This window comes from Syngnathus floridae, chromosome 5 (assembly GCF_059516105.1).
Source record: "Syngnathus floridae isolate MCC-2025c chromosome 5, RoL_Sflo_1.0, whole genome shotgun sequence".
Classification (NCBI taxonomy): domain Eukaryota; kingdom Metazoa; phylum Chordata; class Actinopteri; order Syngnathiformes; family Syngnathidae; genus Syngnathus; species Syngnathus floridae.
Genome location: NC_142417.1, coordinates 18366900 through 18388609, shown reverse-complemented (window position 1 = coordinate 18388609; position 21710 = coordinate 18366900). Strand labels below are relative to the sequence as shown.

Genomic DNA, 21710 nt, shown 5'->3' with positions numbered 1-21710 from the left:
CCCAAGTTACAGGGGGGGAACACATCCTCACGGGGTGCCCCGTGAGAATATGTTCCCCTCCCCCATTTAAAACGGTGTATATGTAAATACCGTAATTTTCAGACTATAAATCGCTCTGGAGTATAAATCGCACCAGCCATAAAATGCCCCAAAAAGTGAAAAAAAAACATATAAGTCGCTCCGGAGTATAAGTCGCATTTTGGGGGGCAATTTATTCGACAAAATCCGACAAAAAAGTCATGAACGAGCAACAACAGACTAAACGATAGCAACAACAGGCTAAACGATAGGTATGCTAACGTGACAAACACAAACAAAGATCTGAGAACGGGCCTGACGTAACATATAGAGTTATTAAAGACAACTATTACATAAATAACATGTTTATAAAACCATCTGTGTCACTCCAATTCATTAAATCCATCGATCGTTCAATACGATAGCAACAACAGGCTAAACGATAGGTATGCTAACGTGACAAACACAAACGAAGAGCTGAGAATGGGCCTGACGTAACATATAGAGTTATTAAAGAGAACTATTACATAAATAACACGTTTATAAAACCATCGGTGTCACTCCAATTCATTAAATCCACCGATCATTCTTTATCAACAATGGGTGCGCGCGGCTGACGGCGCTTGCACTTCAAAATATTCCACAGGCCCTTATAACGATATATAAATTATATTTCAAATAACTATTATATAAGCAATATTATCAAACCATCTGTGCACTTTAAATCATTAAATCCATCGATCAAATTCCTCGTCCTTTGTCAACAACGCCGCGCGTGCGTCCTGACGTCAGCCTCGTCGTTATTCCACAGATCTACTATATAACTATATTGTAGCGTTAACAAAGTACAAGGAAAGATGTGGGTTTAGTAAACGGCTCTTTATTTAACAAAACAAACTTCCAAGCGTGTGGTGGCGTGGACTTCCAGCCACCGATGTAGAAGAGAGCTCCATACAATAGGACCGGGCGTGCGTAAAAGCCATGTCCGAGCCCCATGTACCGTCCGCGGACAGCTCAGTAGAGTAGGACCGGGCGTCCGTAAAAGCCATAATAGTTTTTCAACCCTTCTATGTCACTCTAAAACAGGGGTGGCCAATTAATTTTTACAAGGGGCCACATGAAAAATCGGAGTTGTGTCAGAGGGCCACACCTACGATAACTTAAACCTGCTCAATTTTCTTCCATTGTAAAATGCACTAAATTATTTATTTTAAATAGTTGGTACTGGTAATTAGAAGAATACAATTATTCTGTTTATATTTATATTAAGCTATGTGAAATTGTGGAGTAAAGGTCAAATAATAAAACAATTATTAATCAGTACAATTTATTCTTAACTTTTTTAACTAACTTTTCCTCAAATGACAAAGCCGCTCCATCTCTGGGTGTGAAGTTTGATAAAAAGTCCTTGTTGGGCTTGCAGTTTTGCTCGGAATGCATCAGCCTCTGATGCGCCCTGTTTATCAGACAGATGTATTTTTTCTCATGCTTGGTCGTGTAGTGGCGACTCAAATTATATTCTTTAAACACAGCGACCTGTGTACCACAAATCAGGCACATGGCTTTACCTTTCATTTCTGTAAAGAAATACTTGGCAGTCCATGTCTTGTTAAAAACACGGCGCTCCTTGTCAACTTTTCTTTTCTGAAGGTCAGCACACGTTTCTCGGGCAGCATTACTTCGCACTGTTCACCTTCACGCACAGCTCACATACACGTACGCTACACGGAAGTGCGACACCTTTCAAAATAAAAGCGAAACAGCTGTATTGTACGCACGACACAATTTTTATTTTATTTTTTTTAAATTACGATTGGCCTCATGCGGGCCGGACAGCGACGCTCAAAGGGCCGGATGTGGCCCGCGGGCCGTAATTTGCCCAGGTTTGCTCTAAATCCTTAATTCCTTCAATCTCTGCGTCCTCCGTGTCACTTCGAAACAAACCCGCTAATGATGCCGGCAGTCCTTAGGTACGTTTGTCCTTTATGTAAACAACCGCCGCGCCGCGCCGTGCCACTGACGTCACTTGAAATAGTAATCCCTTGGTACATCACGGTTCTCCAAACTTTCTTTCTGCTGCTCGATTACTGTTTTCGGCTGCATATTTTACAACTTGAAGTTTGTTACGTGCAAAATATGAGTTTCTTTTTGGTGCCATTTTTCTTAAGCCCTTCCAATTTAGAGCGCCCTCATCCAGTTTCGTCTGAAAATATATATTTTTTTCAGATGTAGTTTTTGGTTTTGTTTATTTGGTTGTTTCATCAAAGTCAAAGTCTGCTTTAGTGTCAACTTCTTCATATGCCAAGACACACAAAGAGATCGAAATTACGTTCCCACTATCCCACGGTGACAAGACATAGTACACAATATGCATACAAGTAAACAACAACAACAAAAAACCAAGAAGGAACAAACAATGAATAAAGAGTGATGAATAAATAATAAATAAACAAATAACATAATAAATATAAGAGGAGAAAAAATGGAGCAAGTGTGCATACAGCAGACAGTGGACTTGGATATGGCGCTTTAAAGTGTTAATTGCTTTATTTGATTTTTTTTCTATTTTTTGTTTTGAATATGTTCAAAATAAAGATATAAAAGTAAGTGTAAGTAAGTGATGTGTTAATGATCAAGTAAAAATTTGTGAAAAAAAACATATATAAGTCGCTCCTGAGTATAAGTCGCCCTCCCACCCAAACTATGAAAAAAACGCGACTTATAGTCCGAAAATTACGGTAAATGATATGTGCACTGATAACTTTACAGTATTGGATACTAAATAAATAAATAAACAAATAGATAATTTTGTTTTCCTTCTTTTGGTCAAACAATATTGTCTTGAATTCAAACTTGTCACCGAAGCACCCATTTTATCCCACCATGCGCACTTAATGTCATTTTGCCATTTCTTTCCTGACAACAATACGCTGCCGCACAATGGACCCAACTATTTACCAACAAATTATTGCCTACAAAACAAAACGTGAATACCCAAATGGTATTACGAAAAAGGAGAAGTATGTTATGAGAAGGAAAGCTTCTTTTTACAACATTGAGGGTAAGATACACATCGTACGTACAGAAATCAAGCAAATTAGATCCAGAGACGCACCAAAAATCCACATTGCAGAACCTGCTAATTTCTACACGAACGTCAGAAACTTAAGTTTTAGAGTAATTACTCTATAAGACAAATAATTGACTCATAAAATGTTGAATGCAATATATATTTGAATGCGACCTGACCCCCCGGATAAGCGGAAGATGGATGGATGGATGGATGGATGGATGGATGGATGGATGGATGGATGGATGGATGGATGGATGGATGGATGGATGGATGGATGGATGGATGGACGGACCGATGGATTTTAGACTCAAGGTCCAATAATTGTTCACAAAGTAGGGCATCTCAAAACTATGTAAAATTAAATCCTAAAGCTGCCGCCCAGCACAACCTGACCCGGATAAGCGGAAGAAGATGGATGGATGGATGGATGGATGGATGGATGGATGGATGGATGGATGGATGGATGGATGGATGGATGGATGGATGGATGGATGGATGGCAATATATATAACACACCGCACTATGAAGGAAATTGTTGAATTTGTTGAGTGCAACTCAAGCTAATGTTTTTTTTCAAGTAACTGTAGATCTATTGAGTAAATATTTGATAAATTATCAGGGAAGTACTATTGCATTCCTTCTGTCTTTGTTTTCACAGATGATTTATCTAACTTATGCTTTTTTGTGGGGAAGCTACACATGACAGACAACAGATGGGTAATTATGTCAGGTCTTGTTAACTAATGCATGTGATGATTAAGAAATATATTGAATTACACATTCATTGTAAATTATTGTCTGTTGTTCTATGTTTTCAACAGTACGCATTTTGATGTTTTTAACTTCCTAACGTGTAATATTTTAAAATGCATGTGGTGCATTGTATAATCTTGCTTTTTTCTTTGTTTACCAGATTCAGTGGGACAAGTGTTGCAGGTGGTTCCATCTTGTATGTGTCGGGGAGCCTCCAACCGAAGGCTCTTTTTTGTGTACAACATGTACAGAGATTGAATGCTAAATATTTTAAGCTTGCTTGAAGAAGATTTTGCTTTTTTTCATTTCTTAATAAAGTTTAAAGTTATTATTTTTGATGTATGTTATATGATTAAGAAACAAAGTTGTTTGACCAAAATGAGGACAACGAAATTGATAAAGTGCAGTAATAAAGGTATCACTGCACAAATCATTTATTTATTTTTTCTTCTCCGTTATTATTAAGTTCGAACTGCACAATGCATTCAATAATTTCTTCACTATGAGTACTCAGTCATACAACAATTAAAAAGAACATTTGTAACCCCCTCCTAAAATATTTATTGGTTTAGTTTTTCAAACATGTAAATCGAAGTGCACCTCATTAATTAAACACACATACACCGTTTCGAATGGGGGGAACACATCCTCACGGGGCCACCGTGAGGATGTGTTCCCCCCTGTAATTTGGCCTAGGAATGAGGGAACCTGTTCAAATTTGCCACACTACCTGAACAGACCCCCAGGAAGCCAGAAAAAAAAGCCAGTTGGAGTCCAGGACTCACCATTCTCAAAATGAGGGGGGGGGGAACATTTCCTCACGGAGCTGCTGTGAGGATCTGTTCCCCCTCTGTAATTTGGGCTAGAAATCAGGCAACCTGTTCAAATTTGCCACACTAAATGAACAGACCCCCGGGAAGACAGAAAAAAAGCCAGTTGGAGTCCAGGACTCACCGTTCTCAAAATGTGGGGGGGGGACATATCCTCACGGGGCCGCCGTGAGGATGTGTTCCCCCCCTGTAATTTTGCCTAGGAATGAGGAAACCTCTTCAAATTTGCCACACTACCTGAACAGACCCCCAGGAAGTCAGAAAAAGAGGCAGTTGGAGTCCAGGACTCACCGTTCTCAAAATGGGAGGGGGGGGGCATATCCAAAAGAAGGAAAACAAAATTATCTATTTGTTTATTTATTTATTTAGTATCCAATATTGTAAAGTTATCAGGGCACAAATCATTTATTTACATATACACCATTTTAAATGGGGGCAGGGGGGAACATATTCTCACGGGGCACCCCGTGAGGATGTGTTCCCCCCTTCTAATTTGGCCTAGGAATGAGGGAATCTGTTCAAATTTGCCACACAACCTGAACAGACCCCCAGGAAGACAGAAAAAAAGCCAGTCGATGTCCAGGACTCACCGTTCTCAAAATGGGAGGGGAGCACAAATTGTCACAGGTTGACATTTTTTATAGAGTTCCTGTTACAATTTTTATCCCCCCTACCCACCACCTATCACTTTGCTTGGAACAAAAGGAGCCAAACCCCGCGTGTGCGCACACACACACACACACACACACACACACACACACACACACACACACACACACACACACACTTGCGCGCACACACTAATCCAGTGGTTCTTAACCTGGGTTCGATCGAACCCTAGGGGTTCGGTGAGTCGGTCTCAGGGGTTCGGCAGAGCCTCCATTGAGGACGTCCGAACAAACCTAATTTATTGTGTAAATTCTGATTTCCCAGTTTGTAATTTGTTGTGAGTTCATGCATTGTGTTGATTTTGTTATTTGAACAAGGGGATGTTCATGCACGGCTTATTTTGTGCACCAGTAATAAACATCGATGTCTTGAATTTAAAAAAAATAATTTTATTTTTCACTAAAGAGGGGTTCGGTGAATGCACATATGAAACTGGTGGGGTTCAGTACCTCCAACAAGGTTAAGAACCACTGCACTAATCCATCCATCCATTAATTTTCTGAACAGCTTACTCCAATAGCAGGTCACACGTAAGGGGCTTTCAGACCACAGGACACTACTCAGAAATTTCCCCATTTACCCTGGTAGTTTGTGTGGTTCTTGTTCACAAACACGCAACAAAGGTTCCGGTTCTGGAAGGTTCCACCAGGGTCTTCCTGAGTACATACTCGCTGCCAGGGTCTTTGTTTAACTTCCTGGATCAGTTGAGGGGACATGCTGTGGCCGTGCTGTACTAACAAACGCTGCTTGGTTTCTTCAACTTGGGGGTGAGTTGTTTTGGATGTGGGTTGTTCTCATTACAAATATGCACAATTGTAAAACTTTTTTTTTTTTCATGGGTGAAGCCACAGGGCAAAGAAAATCGGTTAAGAAAACCAACTCCCTAAATCTTTCCCAAAAGAAATGATGGTACATTCTTAATGTGTGTCGTGCTAGTATTCCACATTTGATTATCATAATTTGTTTTCTATGTGTGCGTTTAGTTAATCGTTTTAACTTAATTTTCTGAGGAAATGAAAGCTGAATTCGGCAATATGATTTAAAAATCCAAGTTGACAAACAATTCAACAGAATCTAGAGAAACATTTTATTTCACTTATACTAAAAACTATTAAAAACATGTACAATTGTAAACTAAATATTGTTTACAAGAGATGAATGATTTTAAATGCTGTAATTAATAGAGTAGATGGCATGTCACCTTTGCTTTTAAGAAAGTGTTTTTAAATTGCTTTAAAAATAAAAAGCGGTATTCATTAAATATTGCTTGAAATTAAATCAGATATTTATATTTACAGTACTTGTAAAAAATTGACATCCTATTCTCAATTTTTTTTCATAGTTCAATTTAAAAAAAATCCATAATCAAGAAAAGCCACACAAATCCCTGCTACCTTGACTCCGAAAAGTATATTATTTTTTGTATCCACTTGTGATGAGTCTTGAAAAATTTGAAAATCGGTTGCGAGACACTGCAGGTTTGCATCATTCACTGGGATGCCAACTTGAGATTCAAGGTCGATGATCATAATCACTGATCATCCTTTTGATGTGGGACAGCTTGGACCTGAGATACTTGCACCGCTTCCTATTGATCAGGTAATCAGGGGACTGAAGGAAAGGAATGAAAAAACAAAAGTGAAACAATATCAAATTACAAACAAAAAAACTGAAACAATATCATATTACAAACAAAAAAAACCAATGGCATTTTTAATGACTTACTTTCTTTAAGTTTTTTAGTCTGGTGTACTGTTCCATGGCATCCTGTAAATGAAAACAAAAAAAAAGAATTTAAATAACAAAAAAGAATTAAAGGTTTGACCATCATACAATCATGTGCACGATGAAATTGCCAATTCACTACGGTTCCGTATATTAGCAAGGACTAACCAACATAATTTTCTTCATACACAGGTACTGTAGCTATATTTATATTTATATTGTGCAGCAGCTGCATTTATGGGTGTATTATTTTATTATCATGTTGTGCAATCAAGCTGCTTTTTTCAGCAGCTAAGGAGAGAGTAAACATAATTAGATTTGACATTTACCAGCTTGTACCTTTCACACAGCAATGCATTCTACTACTGAATTTTTAAATTCGCAAATGTACTTCTAATATTTAGGATAAATTCATTTCCTAATATATTATTTATTTATTCTTGAGTTAATAAGGCCTCAAAATGTTGATCTTCTGAAGTAACAAAGAAATTGACTACACCCAACCCTCTTCTAAGTCAACTGTCCATATAAATTTGAGAAAAATACTGAGGCTGTTTCTTGCCATGAGTCGATATTTTACTGACTTTATCTCACCACAGAATGTAAGGCCCATATTTCTGCTTTTTAATAGTAATTATCATTGGACACAGACAACGGCATCCAATTTTCTTTTTCAAAACATGTCCACTGTGGAGTGTGGCCGGGTGCGTCACAGCAACGCCAGAGAGACAACATTCTACATTCTGTTTTTGTACTTCCCCTCACTCGCGTCCTAACTTTTTACTTTACTATTGGGAGTCTACTATCTTTATCTTTGTAAGCTGCAAACCATCAATCCTTGCCAGTTTCGACCACGTCACTGCTTGCAATTCAGCGGGGCTCCGTGACTATTTGTCTACTGTCGTTCACCGGACATTAACTGCAACATCACGCTTAAAAGTCCAGGCACGGTAATGTGTGTTCCTGAAGCCAGAGCACCTGACATTGAAGCTAACCTTAGGAAGCTGACTCGCAAAAGGCCTAGTCAACAGCAAAGCACCGACACTTGTTATTCAAACATAGTGATACACGTCGGCTCCATTGATACTAGGATAGGCAATCAGAGATCACAAAGAAACATAGCGAGGGCTTGCAGTCTCGCCAGAAAGATGAGTCGGCATCGAGTAATTATCTCTGGCCCTTTGGCTGCAAGAGGCAACGATGAGAGGTTTAGCAGATTATTCTTGCTTAACCGGTAGATGGCTGGTTTCTGCGAAATTTAAGGATTGTAGTATGTCGATAACTGTTCCTCTTTCTGGGGCTGCCCAGACCTGCTGAGGATGGACAGCCTTCACCCTAACCATGAAGGCGCCATCACTCTTTCTAGAAACATAGATTACTGTTTGAGCTGTTCATAACAGTCCACAGTAGAGCAGGCAGGGTCACAGGTGGCTAGGCCACCTGTTAGAATGGTTTGGAGTCTGCAAAGTTAAAGTTAACTAGTGCTAGGCTAGAGTCACATAATGCACATAGCTGTTTGTGTAGACTAGAGTGTCGTGATTTGCCACACTTTCTGCTGAGGTAGTAGACAAGTCTAGTCACTCCTCCCTGACTGGTCTCATTGATGATATGGTGCTTGCTCCCAATAACGCATGTGCTGAAAATTAACTATCAAATTTCTACGATTGTCTCCTCTCGTTGCGTTAATAATATAATAATAATAATAATAATGGATCGGTTTTATATAGTGCTTTTCTAAATACTCAAAGCCGTTTTACGGAGAAAATTCACACGCACACACACACACACACACACACACACACACACACACACACACACACACACACACACACACACACACACACACACACTACGAGTTAGGGGTTATATGCAGAGTTGAAGAAGTGGGTCTTGAGATGGTGTTCGAAGGAGTGCAGGGAGTTAGCATTACGGATGGTCAGGGGGAGAGAGTTCCACAGAGTGGGGGCAGCAATGGCAAAGGCTCTATCCCCAATGGTCCGGTATTTGGTCGAGGTAAAGGGGGTGAGCAATTGGTGTCAGCAGAGCGGAGTCGGCGGGTGGGGGTATAGCGGTGCAAGAGTTCAGATAGGTAGGTGGGGGCAAGGTTGTTTTGGGCCTTATATGTGGTGACAAGAATCTTGAAAGGTATGCGCTGTTTTATGGGGAGCCAGTGAAGATGATGGAGGACAGGGGTGATGTGCTGTCTGCTGGGTGAGCGGGTGAGCAGTCGGGCAGCAGAGTTTTGAACATATTGCAGTTTGTGAAGGACAGTTGAGGGGAGACCGTACAGGATGCTGTTGCAGTAATCCAGTCTGGAGGTAATAAATGCATGAACTAATGTCTCTGCTGCAGGGGTGGAAAGAAAGGGACGTAGGCGTGCAATGTTACGTAGATGGCATAAGGATGCTTTGGTGACGTGGTTGATATGTGGTTTGAAGGAGTGTGTGGGATCCATATAAAGTCCAAGATTTCTGACTCGAGGGGAGGGAGTGACAGAGTGGCCATCAATCCAGAGTGTGAAGTTGTGGTAGGTGGGGAGTCTGGATTTAGGACCAAAGATGATAAATTCTGTTTTGTTACTGTTTAGTTTGAGAAAGTTTTGAGTTATCCAGTCTTTAATGTCTGTGAGGCAGCGAGTGAGAGTGGAGAGACTGGCAGGGGAGATAGTTTTGGTGGAGAAGTAGAGTTGAGTATCATCAGCGTAACAGTGGAAATTGAAACCATGGCAGCGGATGATGTGTCCTATGGAAGCATGTACAGAGTGAAAAGAATGGGGCCCAGAACTGATCCTTGAGGGACTCCATGTGCAACAGGATTTGTGTTGGTCAATGGTGATGTAGTGAAATCTGTCAGACAGGTAGGATTTGAACCAGGAGAGGGCAGTGTTGGTGATGCCGATGGATTCGAGGCGGTTGAGAAGAATGGAATAGTTTACTGTGTCGAAGGAAGCACTGAGGTCAAGGAGGAAAAGGATAGTGAGAGAACCAGAGTCAGAGGAAAGCAGTGGCTTGTTAGTGACTTTAAGTAGGGCCGTTTCAGTGCTGTGGTGTGTACGGAAACCAGATTGGATTGGTTCATACAGGTTAGTTGAAAGGAGGTGGGTCTTGAGTTGAGATGTGATGGCTCTTTCCAGTAGTTTTGATAGAAATGTGAGATTAGAGATGGGTCTGTAGTTGTTGGGGTCCTCAGGGTCAAGGCCGGGTTTTTTGAGGAGAGGAGTGATGGCTGCACGCTTAAGGGGTGAGGGGACTGTGCCAGAGGTGAGGGAGGAATTGATGCGTGAGGCAATGGGGGTGAGGCAGTCTTTACCTAATTGGGATGGCATGGGGTCCAGGGGGGAGTTAGAGGATTTCATGGTGGAGAGTATTTGGGAGAGGTCAGCAGAAATTATGGGGGAAAAAGTTGATAGCCAGGGGACGGATGATGAAAAGAATGTCGATTCAGGTTGTGAGGTACTAGAGGGGGAGGATAAGAGCTGGTGGTAGATGTTTTCTATTTTTGAGTTGAAAAATGACTAAAGAGTGTCGCATTTCTCTGGGGTGAATGATGATGAAGTATTGTCGTGAGGTTTGAGGAGTTTGTTTATGGTCGAAAACAGGGAACGTGGGTTTGAAGAACCAGAGTGGATGATACCAGAGTAGTAAGATGAGCGGGCTTTGTTGAGGGCTGATTTGTAGTAATGCATAAGGTCTTTGTAGGCGAGGGCATGGACTGTGAGACCGGTTTTCTTGCATAGTCGTTCTAGCTGTCTAAGTTGTTTAAGTTTATGGAGTTCCGGGTTGAACCAGGGTGCAGAGTGAGTTTTGGTTTTCAGAGGAGGCACTGTGTTGAAGGAGGTAGACATAATATTGTTTTAGGAGTTGACAAGGTCCGTGGGCGTTGGGTTTTCCGGGGGGGGGGGGGGGGGCGGAAAGGGTTTTTGATATGCAGGTGGAGAGAGTGTCTAAGCAGATGGACTTAAGGTTGCGAAAGATGATTGTGCGGTTTTGTTTAGGTTCGAGGGTGGGGGTGTCAATGTCAAATAAGATAGCGAGGTGGTGAGGTCGAAGCTAGAAATGTTGTGGATGTGGAGGCCAGTGCTGCAGACCAGGTCTAGGGTGTGTCCATGCTTGTGGGTAGGGAAAGTAATGTGTTGAGTGAAGCCGGAGCAGTTGAGGAAATCCAGGAAGTCCCTAGAACAGTGGTTCTTAACTTGGGTTCAGTGAGTCGGCTTCAGGGGTTTAGCAGAGCTGGTATGTCATTGCCCCGCCCCCGCCCCGACGTGATGAAGAGGGCGATTTTCAAGGGCTTTTTTTTTAAGGCTGTTGGAGAGGTGATTGCGAATGTCAGGAGGTTGAAAAGGTTCGCAAAGGACGAGTTCTGATGACGTGGGTTGGTGTGATGACGTAAGGAGGAAGTGTGGAAGGTGTGGAAGCTGTTGTGTGAGCTGCGGTCAGTCCAAATTGTTGGAATACATTTTTCAGTATTTGAGGTGTAAATGAATTTTCGGCGAGATCCGCAGTGGATGTAGGGGGATTGGCGTAGAAGGGCAAGATCTCGGAGTGTGCTAACCAACTCCCTGGAAGGAGGGAGTGCGGGAACGAGTCGGCGAAGTTCGGCGGGCGTGTAATGGAGTAGTACCATGACGAACGTGGGGAAGTGGCGGATCCTGGAGATGAGTGGGAGCGTTAGCCGCAGCCGAAAGTTAGATGGTGAGTAGTGCGAGCGGCAACGACATCGTCCTTGACGGCGGCGCGCCGGGCAAAGGCCTGGGGGCAGGAAGCCGCGGCAGCGCCGGCCGGCGATGCAGGGCCACCAAGGAGCCCACCTCGTCCAGGTCGCGTCGATGGCTCCCACGCCAAGCCTCACGGCACCAACAAGTCCAGCCAGCACACAGCAGACACAGATCACGCCGAGGTTCTTGAAACTGTAACCTCGGTATTTCGGCGGGTAATCCGGTTTGAGATCGAGGTAGAAATCTGACGAAGTCGGCGCAGCGAGAAGTGGCAGCCAGGTGCGCCCGAGTCCTCACGCATGCTCAGTCAATAATCATTTCAAATGTAATGTGGGACTTGGACAACGCATTCTCACTCAAATTTAACCTAAAAATTCTCTCATGGGTAAGAAATCTCATCAACCTTTTAGATTCAAACTCTGTTTTATTAATATGAGATCACTCTCCACAAAAGCGCTACTAGTTAATGACCTCATAAGAGACCATAATCTTAATGTGATTGGTCTTTGTGAGACCTGGTTAAAACCTAATGAATTGTTGCGGCTTAATGAGGCCTCGCCTCCAAACTTTGCAAGCTTTCATGTTGCGCGTCCTCGTAAGAAGGGTGGGGGTGTAGCCCTCATTTCCGATTCTGATCTCAGATTTAGCCCTCGCTTGAAGGCATTTAAAACATTTGAAGTTCTCGTCATCCGATCCACAGCCTTACTGTCGTTTTATCTTGTAGTTATCGACTGTCCACCCAGCGCCAACTCTGGCTTTTTAGACGAATTTTCAGAATTCATGGCTGACTTGGTGACCCACACAGATAATATATAATTATTACTAATTATTATCAATTATTAATAATGACTCCGTAGTACACGGATGAAACTCGCACACAAACAATTACCGTATGTGCCGGTGTATTGGTCGACCTTTTTCGATCCAAAATCGACCGAAAAAAATCGACCTCGACTTATACACCGAGTTATAAAATTTAACTTCGTATTCATCGCTTCAAATGTGATGGTAACCAAGGCCATTTCTCATGCATCTCATTGTGCGTTGAACCCGGGCGGCGTGCGCGAGTGCATGGCCCGCTGGAAGTCGAATGAGGCTCCGCGATCTCCTCCGCGATGCTTATAAACAGCCGATCCGCTCGGCGGGGGCTATTTTCGGCCACTTGGCGCGTGCGCACGGCCTCCCGGATGTGCCGGGCGGGTGCGCGAGCTCGCCTGCCGCTGGAAGTCGAATGAGGCTCCGCGATCTCCTCCGGGGTGCTTATAAACAGCCGATCCGCTCGGCGGGGGCTATTTTCGGCCACTTGGCGCGTGCGCACGGCCTCCCGGATGTGCCGGGCGGGTGTGCGAGCTCGCCGGCCGCTGGAAGTCGAATGAGGCTCCGCGATCTCCTCCGTGGTGCTTATAAACAGCCGATCCGCTCGGCGGGGGCTATTTTCGGCCACTTGGCGCGTGCGCACGGCCTCCCGGATGTGCCGGGCGGGTGCGCGAGCTCGCCGGCCGTTGGAAGTCGAATGAAGCTCCGCGATCTCCTCCGCGGTGCTTATAAGCAGCCGATCCGCTCGGCGGGGGCTATTTTCGGCCACTTGGCGCGTGCGCACGGGCTCCCGGATGTGCCGGGCGGGTGCGCGAGCTCGCCGGCCGCTGGAAGTCGAATGAAGCTCCGCGATCTCCTCCGCGGTGCTTATAAACAGCCGATCCGCTCGGCGGGGGCTATTTTCGGCCACTTGGCGCGTGCGCACGGCCTCCCGGATGTGCCGGGCGGGTGTGCGAGCTCGCCGGCCGCTGGAAGTCGAATGAGGCTCCGCGATCTCCTCCGTGGTGCTTATAAACAGCCGATCCGCTCGGCGGGGGCTATTTTCGGCCACTTGGCGCGTGCGCACGGCCTCCCGGATGTGCCGGGCGGGTGCGCGAGCTCGCCGGCCGTTGGAAGTCGAATGAAGCTCCGCGATCTCCTCCGCGGTGCTTATAAGCAGCCGATCCGCTCGGCGGGGGCTATTTTCGGCCACTTGGCGCGTGCGCACGGCCTCCCGGATGTGCCGGGCGGGTGCGCGAGCTCGCCGGCCGCTGGAAGTCGAATGAAGCTCCGCGATCTCCTCCGCGGTGCTTATAAACAGCCGATCCGCTCGGCGGGGGCTATTTTCGGCCACTTGGCGCGTGCGCACGGCCTCCCGGATGTGCCGGGCGGGTGCGCGAGCTCGCCGGCCGCTGGAAGTCGAATGAGGCTCCGCGATCTCCTCCGCGGTGCTTATAAACAGCCGATCCGCTCGGCTTGGAGCTATTTCCGGCCTCCCGTTGGTGCCGGGCGGCGTGCGCGAGCTCGCCGGCCGCTGGAAGTCGAATGAGGCTCCGCGGTCTCCTCCGCGGTGCTTATAAACAGCCGATCCGCTCGGCTGGAGTTATTTCCGGCCACTGCGCATGCGCACGGCCTCCCGGAATTTGAACACATTTCGTCAATACATTTCGCATATTTCTGATTGAATTTTGAAGTTTAATATAATGCAACAATTGAGCTCGACTTATACAAAGGATATATCATAAAATCGTAAATTTCCGTCGAATTTTAGGGGGTCGACTTATACACCGAGTTGACCTATACACCGGCAAATACGGTACTTCGGAAGCATGAGCGCAAATGCCGTGAAAATAAAATTTGAGGTCTTCCGTCAGGCATGGTGTGACAGTCTGCTGAAATACAAAGAATCGCTCGTTTTAGTAATTTTAGTTATTTCTCTTGAATTATCGGTCTCAACAACCCTAAATACTTATTTTATACTGTGTCTAAGCTAAAGCAACAGCAGTCGACCTCCGACTGCTCCCCACACTCAGCCGACAATTTCATGAATTTTTTTACTGCAGAGACAGTTCCAAAACCACAGTCAAGACCTACGATTACCGAAGTTAATATAAATACGGCTGACAATCATGTGACAATCATGTGACAACCCTTTCCCATTTTCAAAACGTGTCTCTTGAAAGTCTTACAAAACTGGTTAGTGCAGCAAAAAAGACCCGCTTCCTGGCAAACTATTTCAGATTCTAGGACCTTACTTAAATATAATTAATTGGTCAATCTCCTCTGGAAGTGCGCAAACAGCCTCTAAGCTATTATTCAACCACTAATTAAGCGACCAAACCTTGACCCAGAATGTCTCAGTAATTATAGGCCAGTTTCAAATCCCCTGTGCATTGCAAAAATTCTTGAAAAAGTCATATCACAACAACCTAATGATTATATGGTTGCTAACAATTGATTTGAACCTTTTCTGCCTGGCTGACCACTCTACTGAGACAACCCTTGCTAAAGTGACTAATGATCTCCTCTTAGCTATGGACTCCAACACTTCGTACAACACTGATGAGCTCCTCTTAGCTATTGACTCCAACACTCCATCAGTACTCTTCTTACTCGATCTCAGTGCTGCCTTTGACACTGTCGATCAAAAAATATTATTAGATAGTCTTGAAACATACGTTGGTATTTTGGGGTCAGCACTGTCTTGGTTTAGTTCTTATCTCTCAGCGAGGACCCACCGTGTCAACATGAGCTTAATAATGTTACATTTGGTGTCCGATTCAGTGATAGAAAAACTATGTACTTAATTATTGTAATATTTTGTTTTCTGGTACTCCTATGTCTAGTACTAAAAGTTTACAGTCAGTAAAAACAAATTTCTATGCTATAGCCTTTAATTAACCCAGTGTTTCTGAACCTGGGTTCGATCGAACCCCAGGGGTTCGGTGAGTCGGCTTCAGAGGTTCGGCAGAGCTGGTATGTCATTGCCCCGCCCTCGCCCCCCCGTCCGCAGATGGCCGAACACACCGGTACCACCCCCTCCCCTCGTCTGCGGATGGCCGAATACACCGGTAGCACCAATGCACGATATAAAATTGTATTTGTAGTTTTAGTTGCAATTTGTAATTACGTATATTGTAATTTGTATTTATATTGTGATTTGTATTTGTATTGTAATTAGAATTATTTCTATTTGTATTATTATATGTATTGTTATACGTATGTATGTATTTGTATAGTTATTTGTATTGTATTGCTATTCGTATCATTTGTATTGTATAGTTATTCATATTGTTATTTGTATTGTATTGTCATTCAAACTGTATTATTTATATTGTATTGTTACAGTAATCCCTCGCAACATCGCGGTTAGATTATTGCGGCTTCAGTACATCGCAGATCCCCCCCCAAAAACATTCACAAATTCAAAATAAACCTTCTAAATTGAGGAATTATGGCACAAAAGTTGCCCATACGCCAGCAGACGGCAGGGAGTGTCCACACCATTGCAGTACATACACTTTTTATAAAAAAAGTTGTTATAATAAGAGACCTAAAAACATTTTCAGTATTGTACCTTGTTATAAAAAAAATTATAATAAAAGAGTTCTAAAAACATATTTACAGTATGTACACTTGTACCTTGTTATAAAAAAGTTGTTACAATAATAATAAAAGAGTTCTAAAAACATATACATGTCACACACACACGCGCACACACACACACACACACACACACACACACACACACACACACACGCGCACACACACACACACACACACACACACAGGTATCATATTTAGATTATTTATACATTATTTTCTGTATGTCCTTTTGTTAGAAAAATTGTATATATATATATATATATATATATATATATATATATATATATATATATATGTGTGTATATATGTTATCATGCGTTCTCTAATGAGTACTTATTCATAATGTTACTGCTCAGTATGCTTGCTGCTTTGCCTTGCTTATTCTTATCTTGTGCAACATAACAGAAGGATTACGGCTGGGTCAGGGGCGAGATGACGGTTGTGTCAAACAAGATACTGCTGACATATCAGCAGAAAAATGAGGTCCACCAGAACAGATCGTGAAAACAACACGTCAAACGATGCGTCATGAACCTTCTGATCTTCCTTAAAGAACGTCACTTTCTCTTTTTATCTCTCGGAATCCAAGAAAGTTATTGATTGCTTAAACTGTTTTGCTGATATAGCCATATCTGCACGCAACACTTTGTGCATTACTTTTGTTTCTTTTCTTACGAGACGAAGCCCACGCGCTTCTCCCCACCCTTAGGGGCTAATCGTCTCACACTGTGGGTAGGGTGTTCCAAATAAAAAGAGCGAGAGTGTAAACAGATATTTAGTGTAGTGAGATTGTAGAAAGCAATCTGAACGCACTCCTCGCAAGAAAAACTCAATATTCTGCCTCACTTGTCTTTGTCTGCTGATCCTTTTCTTTTATACAGATATTCAGTTAGTACTTTGAACCTGACACCTTTATACTACGTATTAATGTAGTATTTACATGTTTGAAACTATTATTTAATGTAATAACATACCGTATTTATCAGACTAAAAGTCGCTCCGGAATATCGGTTCCATTAGCCATAAAATGCACAATAACGTGAAAAAAAACATATATAAGTCGCTCGGAGTCTAAGTCACATTTTGGGGGAAATTTATTCGACAAAACCCAACACCAATAACAGACATGAACGAGCAACAACAGGCTAAACAATAGGTATGCTAACGGGACATAAACACAAACGAAGAGCTGAGAACGGGCCTGACGTAACATTCAGAGTTATTCAAATAACTATTGCATAAATAACACGTTTATAAAACCATCCGTGTCACTCCAATTTATTAAATCCATCGATCGTCTTTTATGTCAACATAAATGCGCGCCGCTGACGGCGGTTGCACTTCAAAATATTCCACACGCCCATATAACGATATATAAATTATATATCAAATAACTATTATATAAGCAATAATGTTATCAAACCATCTGTGTCACTCCAAATCATTAAATCCATCGATTGTCCTTTATGTCAACAATTCCGGCCGGGTGCGCGCAGCAGACGGCGCTTGCACTTCAAAATATTCCACACGGCCATATAACGATATATAAATTACATATCAAATAACTATTATATAAGCAATAATATTGTCAAACCATCTGTGTCACTCCAAATCATTAAATCCATGGATCAAATTCCTCGTCCTTTGTCAACAATGCCGCGCGTGCGCCCTGACGTCAGCATCGTCGTTATTCCACAGATCTAGTATATAACTACATTGTAGCGTTAACAAAGTACAAGGAAAGACGTGGATTTGGTAAACGGCTCTTTATTTAACAAAACAAACTTCCAGGCGTGTGGCGGCGTGGACTTCCATCCCCGGAGGTGGCACTTCCAGCCACGGAGGTGGAAGAGAGCTCCATAGAATAGGACCGGGCGTACGTAAAAGCCATGTCCGAGCCCCATCCACCGTCCCCGGACAGCCACCGGGCCGAGCGCCGGCCCCGGACTTCCATCCACGGAGGTGAAAGAGAGCTCCGTAGAGTAGGACCGGGTGTGCGTAAAAGCCACGTCCGAGCCCCATCCACCGTCCCCGGACAGCCACCCGGCCGAGTGCCGGCCCCTGACTTCCATCCACGGAGGTGAAAGAGAGCTCCGTAAAGTAAGACCGGGCGTACGTAAAAGCCATAATAGTTTTTCAAACCTTCTGTGTCACTCCAGATCATTAAATCCTTCAAACTTTTCGTCCTCCGTGTCACTTACAAACAAAGCCGCTAATGATGCCGGTAGTACGTGGGGCCCTTCGTCATCCCGTGATGGAATCTTTGTCCTTTATGTAAACAACCGCCGCTGACGTCACTTGAAATTCAAATGACAATAATCGCGTGCTACATCGTCGTTCGTTTATCGCGGTTTTACCTTTTTTTTTTTAATTTTGAAAATTTGCGAAGAAATTCACATACAAGTCGCTCCTCAGTCGCCCCCCCCAAACTATGAAAAAACCCGCGACTTATAGTCTGAAAAATACAGTATTTAATTATATGGTTTAATGTACACTGATTGATACACAAACAATGTTAGGGTTTTTCAGATTATCCTTATCGTATGATTATGTTGGAATGCAACCGGTAATAAATAAGATAGCTGTCCCATCCTACACAAGGTCGTAAAACACCCCCTGATATGTTTTGACTAGAGCACAAGGGTTTTCCTATTCAGCCTACTCTTCCCCCCACTCTGTTTCTCTCTTAATAAATATGTCCTTGCAGTTGGGAGAGTTTAGACCTCCATTCGAACATCGCTGTACGCACAGCGACGAATGGACTCTCCACCTGCAGGTGTCTAAAAGGACTTATTTGTCTCCCGTGTGGTTCTTGCAAAATAAGTTGGAGTGGGCGAATCTCTAACAAACAATGTCTGTGAAAGGGTGACATTACTTCACGGATTTTCACATATTGCGGGGTGGTCTTGTTACCAATTATCCGCAATAAATGAGAGATTACCGTATTGTATTGCACTGTACTGTACTGTACTGTACTGTACTGTACTGTATTGTTTTAAACATGTTATGCCAGCTGTCATCTTCTATTTGTCTAGAAATATGGTAATTCTAATACAAATTAAAGATAAAAAGAAAGTGGATGTATAAAGTATATTTTTTCAAAGATGATAGCTGACGTAATCCATGTAAAATTAGAGCAGGGTCCAGATAAAATTAGCCCAGGAGCCAGACTTTGAGATGGGCTGGAGTAGCCTTACCAGAAACTGAGGGCTGCCATCTAGATGTTTGTCCAGTTCTCGATCCAAATGAGCAAGTTTCTGGTTTATATTGTCCAGCTCAACTTGAATTCTTTTGTACTCATGGTAATCCTGCTCAAATTCGTGTTTGTAGTTCAGACGCTCCTCCTCATCCACAATAGAAGGAAACAGTCTACAGAGGGAAGGAAGTTATATGCACATATTTTTAGTACATGGAAAGTATGCTCCAGAAATACCAGGAATAGGCCGCCTGCAATCAGTATAATGACTGAAGTTCTCAAAGAAGCCTTCAGTCATATTAATAGAAAAAAAAAATCCAAATATTGTCCATGTACTAACTGGCTAAAGTTCTCCTCAAAGTCATCTCCTGAATCTGGACCAGTGTCATAATCGTTCAGTCTGGGCTTTAGGCCATCCATGGTGCTGGAGATATCGGAATTCCTGCAAAGAAAATTCACATGTATATTTGGCTTTTCCATCCCATTAAGAGATAGATGATTGTACTTGGGTGTCCAAACTATGGCCCCATTGTGGCAGAAGAGAGGAACACGTCTTTATTCCATGACTGTCTGCCAACAACGATGGCTTGAGACAATTCACCAAAGAAACAAAGAGACATGACATCACAAAGGACAAACATCACCCCACCACTAACTGTAGGCCTGCTGGGTGAGAGGCCTGATACTGAGGTCTGCCACAGAGCGCCCCCCCCCCCAAAAAAAAACACACACAAAAAGCATCAAAGAAACAAAAAGACATGACATCACAAAGGACAAACCTGACCCCACCACTAACTGTAGGCCTGCTGGGTGAGAGGCCTGGTACTGAGGTCTGCCCCCCCCCCCACCCCCCCAAAACACCCAGGAGGACACTCAAAACACACAAAAAGCACCAGGATCCGACACTATCCCTGCTTAAGAGTACAAGGCAGGAGGCCCTGCTATGATACAGAAACTGACTTTGCTATTCCGGTCTTTGTGGCTTGAGGAAAAGGTCCCACAACAGTTCAGGGATGCCAGTGTCGTCTGCATCTACAAGAGGAAGGGTAACCGCCAGTCTTGTGACAACCACAGAGGTATCTTCCTCCTGTCTGTAGCCGGGAAGCTCTTGGTTCGAGTTCTGCTCAACCATCTCCTGCAACACCTAGAACAAGGACACCTTCCAGAAAGCCAGTGCGGCTTCCGTGCCAGTCGTGGGACAGCGGACATGATATTTGCTGCGCACTAACTCCAGGAAAAATGACAAGAGCAACACTGCGACCTCTACATGACTTTTGTCGACTTAACATAGGCCTTCGATACAGTCAGCAGGGACGGCTTATGGAAGATCGTGGAGAAATTTGGCTGTAACTTCGGTCTCACAATCATTACCAAAAAGACTGAAGTAGTATACCAGCCTGCCCCAGGAAAGCAGTACCAGGAGCCTCATAGGCTCAAAGCCAAAGGGCAGAAGCGACAGGCAGTGGACAACTTCACCTATCTAGGCAGTACCCTCTCACGAGCGGTGAACATCGACGTTGAGGTCAACAACAGGATCGCTAAGGCCAGCGCTGCTTTCGGGTGACTCCGTGAGAACGTGTGGGAGCGAAGGGAACTCGATCGGTTCACCAAGTTCAAGGTCTACCCTGCAGTGGTTCCAACCACCCTTCTCTACGCTAGCGAGACCTGGACGGTCTACAGCAATGCCCGACCATCTCCACCTGAGTTGCCTCCGCAGACTCCTCTGCATCAGATGGCATGCCCAGCGTCTACACCAGTGGTTCTTAACCTGGGTTCGATCGAACCCTAGGGGTTCGGTGAGTCGGTCTCAGGGGTTCGACAGAGCCCCCACTGAGGAGGTCCGAACAAACCTGTTTTATCGTGTAGCTTCTGATTTGCCAGTATGTAATTTGTTGCGAGTTCATGCATTGTGTTGGTTTTGTTCTTTGAACAAGGTGATGTTCATGCACAGCTCATTTTGTGCATTAGTAAAAAACATCTATGTCTTGAATTAAAAAAAAAAAAAAATTCACTAACGAGGGGTTCGGTGAAGGCGCATATGAAACTAGTGGGGTTTGGTACCTCCAACAAAGTTAAGAACCACTGGTCTACATGCTCTTGCAGAAGGCACAGGTCAGATCTCAGCTGATGCAGATTGGTTCATTGATCAAGTGACATTTGTCCGGATTTTTGGCACGAATGCCATCGGACCATCACTGTAGCTGAATGCCATCTAGCGGTGTGCCAATTTACATATCCAGTGCACTAATACTGACCAGGATAATTTACTAAAATTATACAGTCATCCCTCGCTATATCACGGTTCACCTTTCACGGCCTCGCTGCTTCACG

General features: G+C 43.6%; 1 protein-coding gene across 4 annotated transcripts in view; it reads right to left on the bottom strand.

The window, feature by feature from the left end:
* Positions 1-6406: 6406 nt before the first annotated feature.
* Positions 6407-21710, bottom strand: part of oclnb (occludin b) — a 41740-nt gene continuing 26436 nt past the window's right edge. For all 4 annotated transcript variants that reach the window (XM_088377378.1, XM_088377377.1, XM_088377380.1 and 1 more), the window contains 4 exons: positions 19720-19821; positions 19381-19552; positions 7069-7110; positions 6407-6954 (listed from right to left, as the gene is read on the bottom strand). In XM_088377378.1, coding sequence (XP_088233504.1) covers positions 6856-6954; positions 7069-7110; positions 19381-19552; positions 19720-19821 — 415 coding nt within the window. In that variant the 3' untranslated portion in view covers positions 6407-6855. The remainder of the gene's footprint in view (positions 6955-7068; positions 7111-19380; positions 19553-19719; positions 19822-21710) is intronic.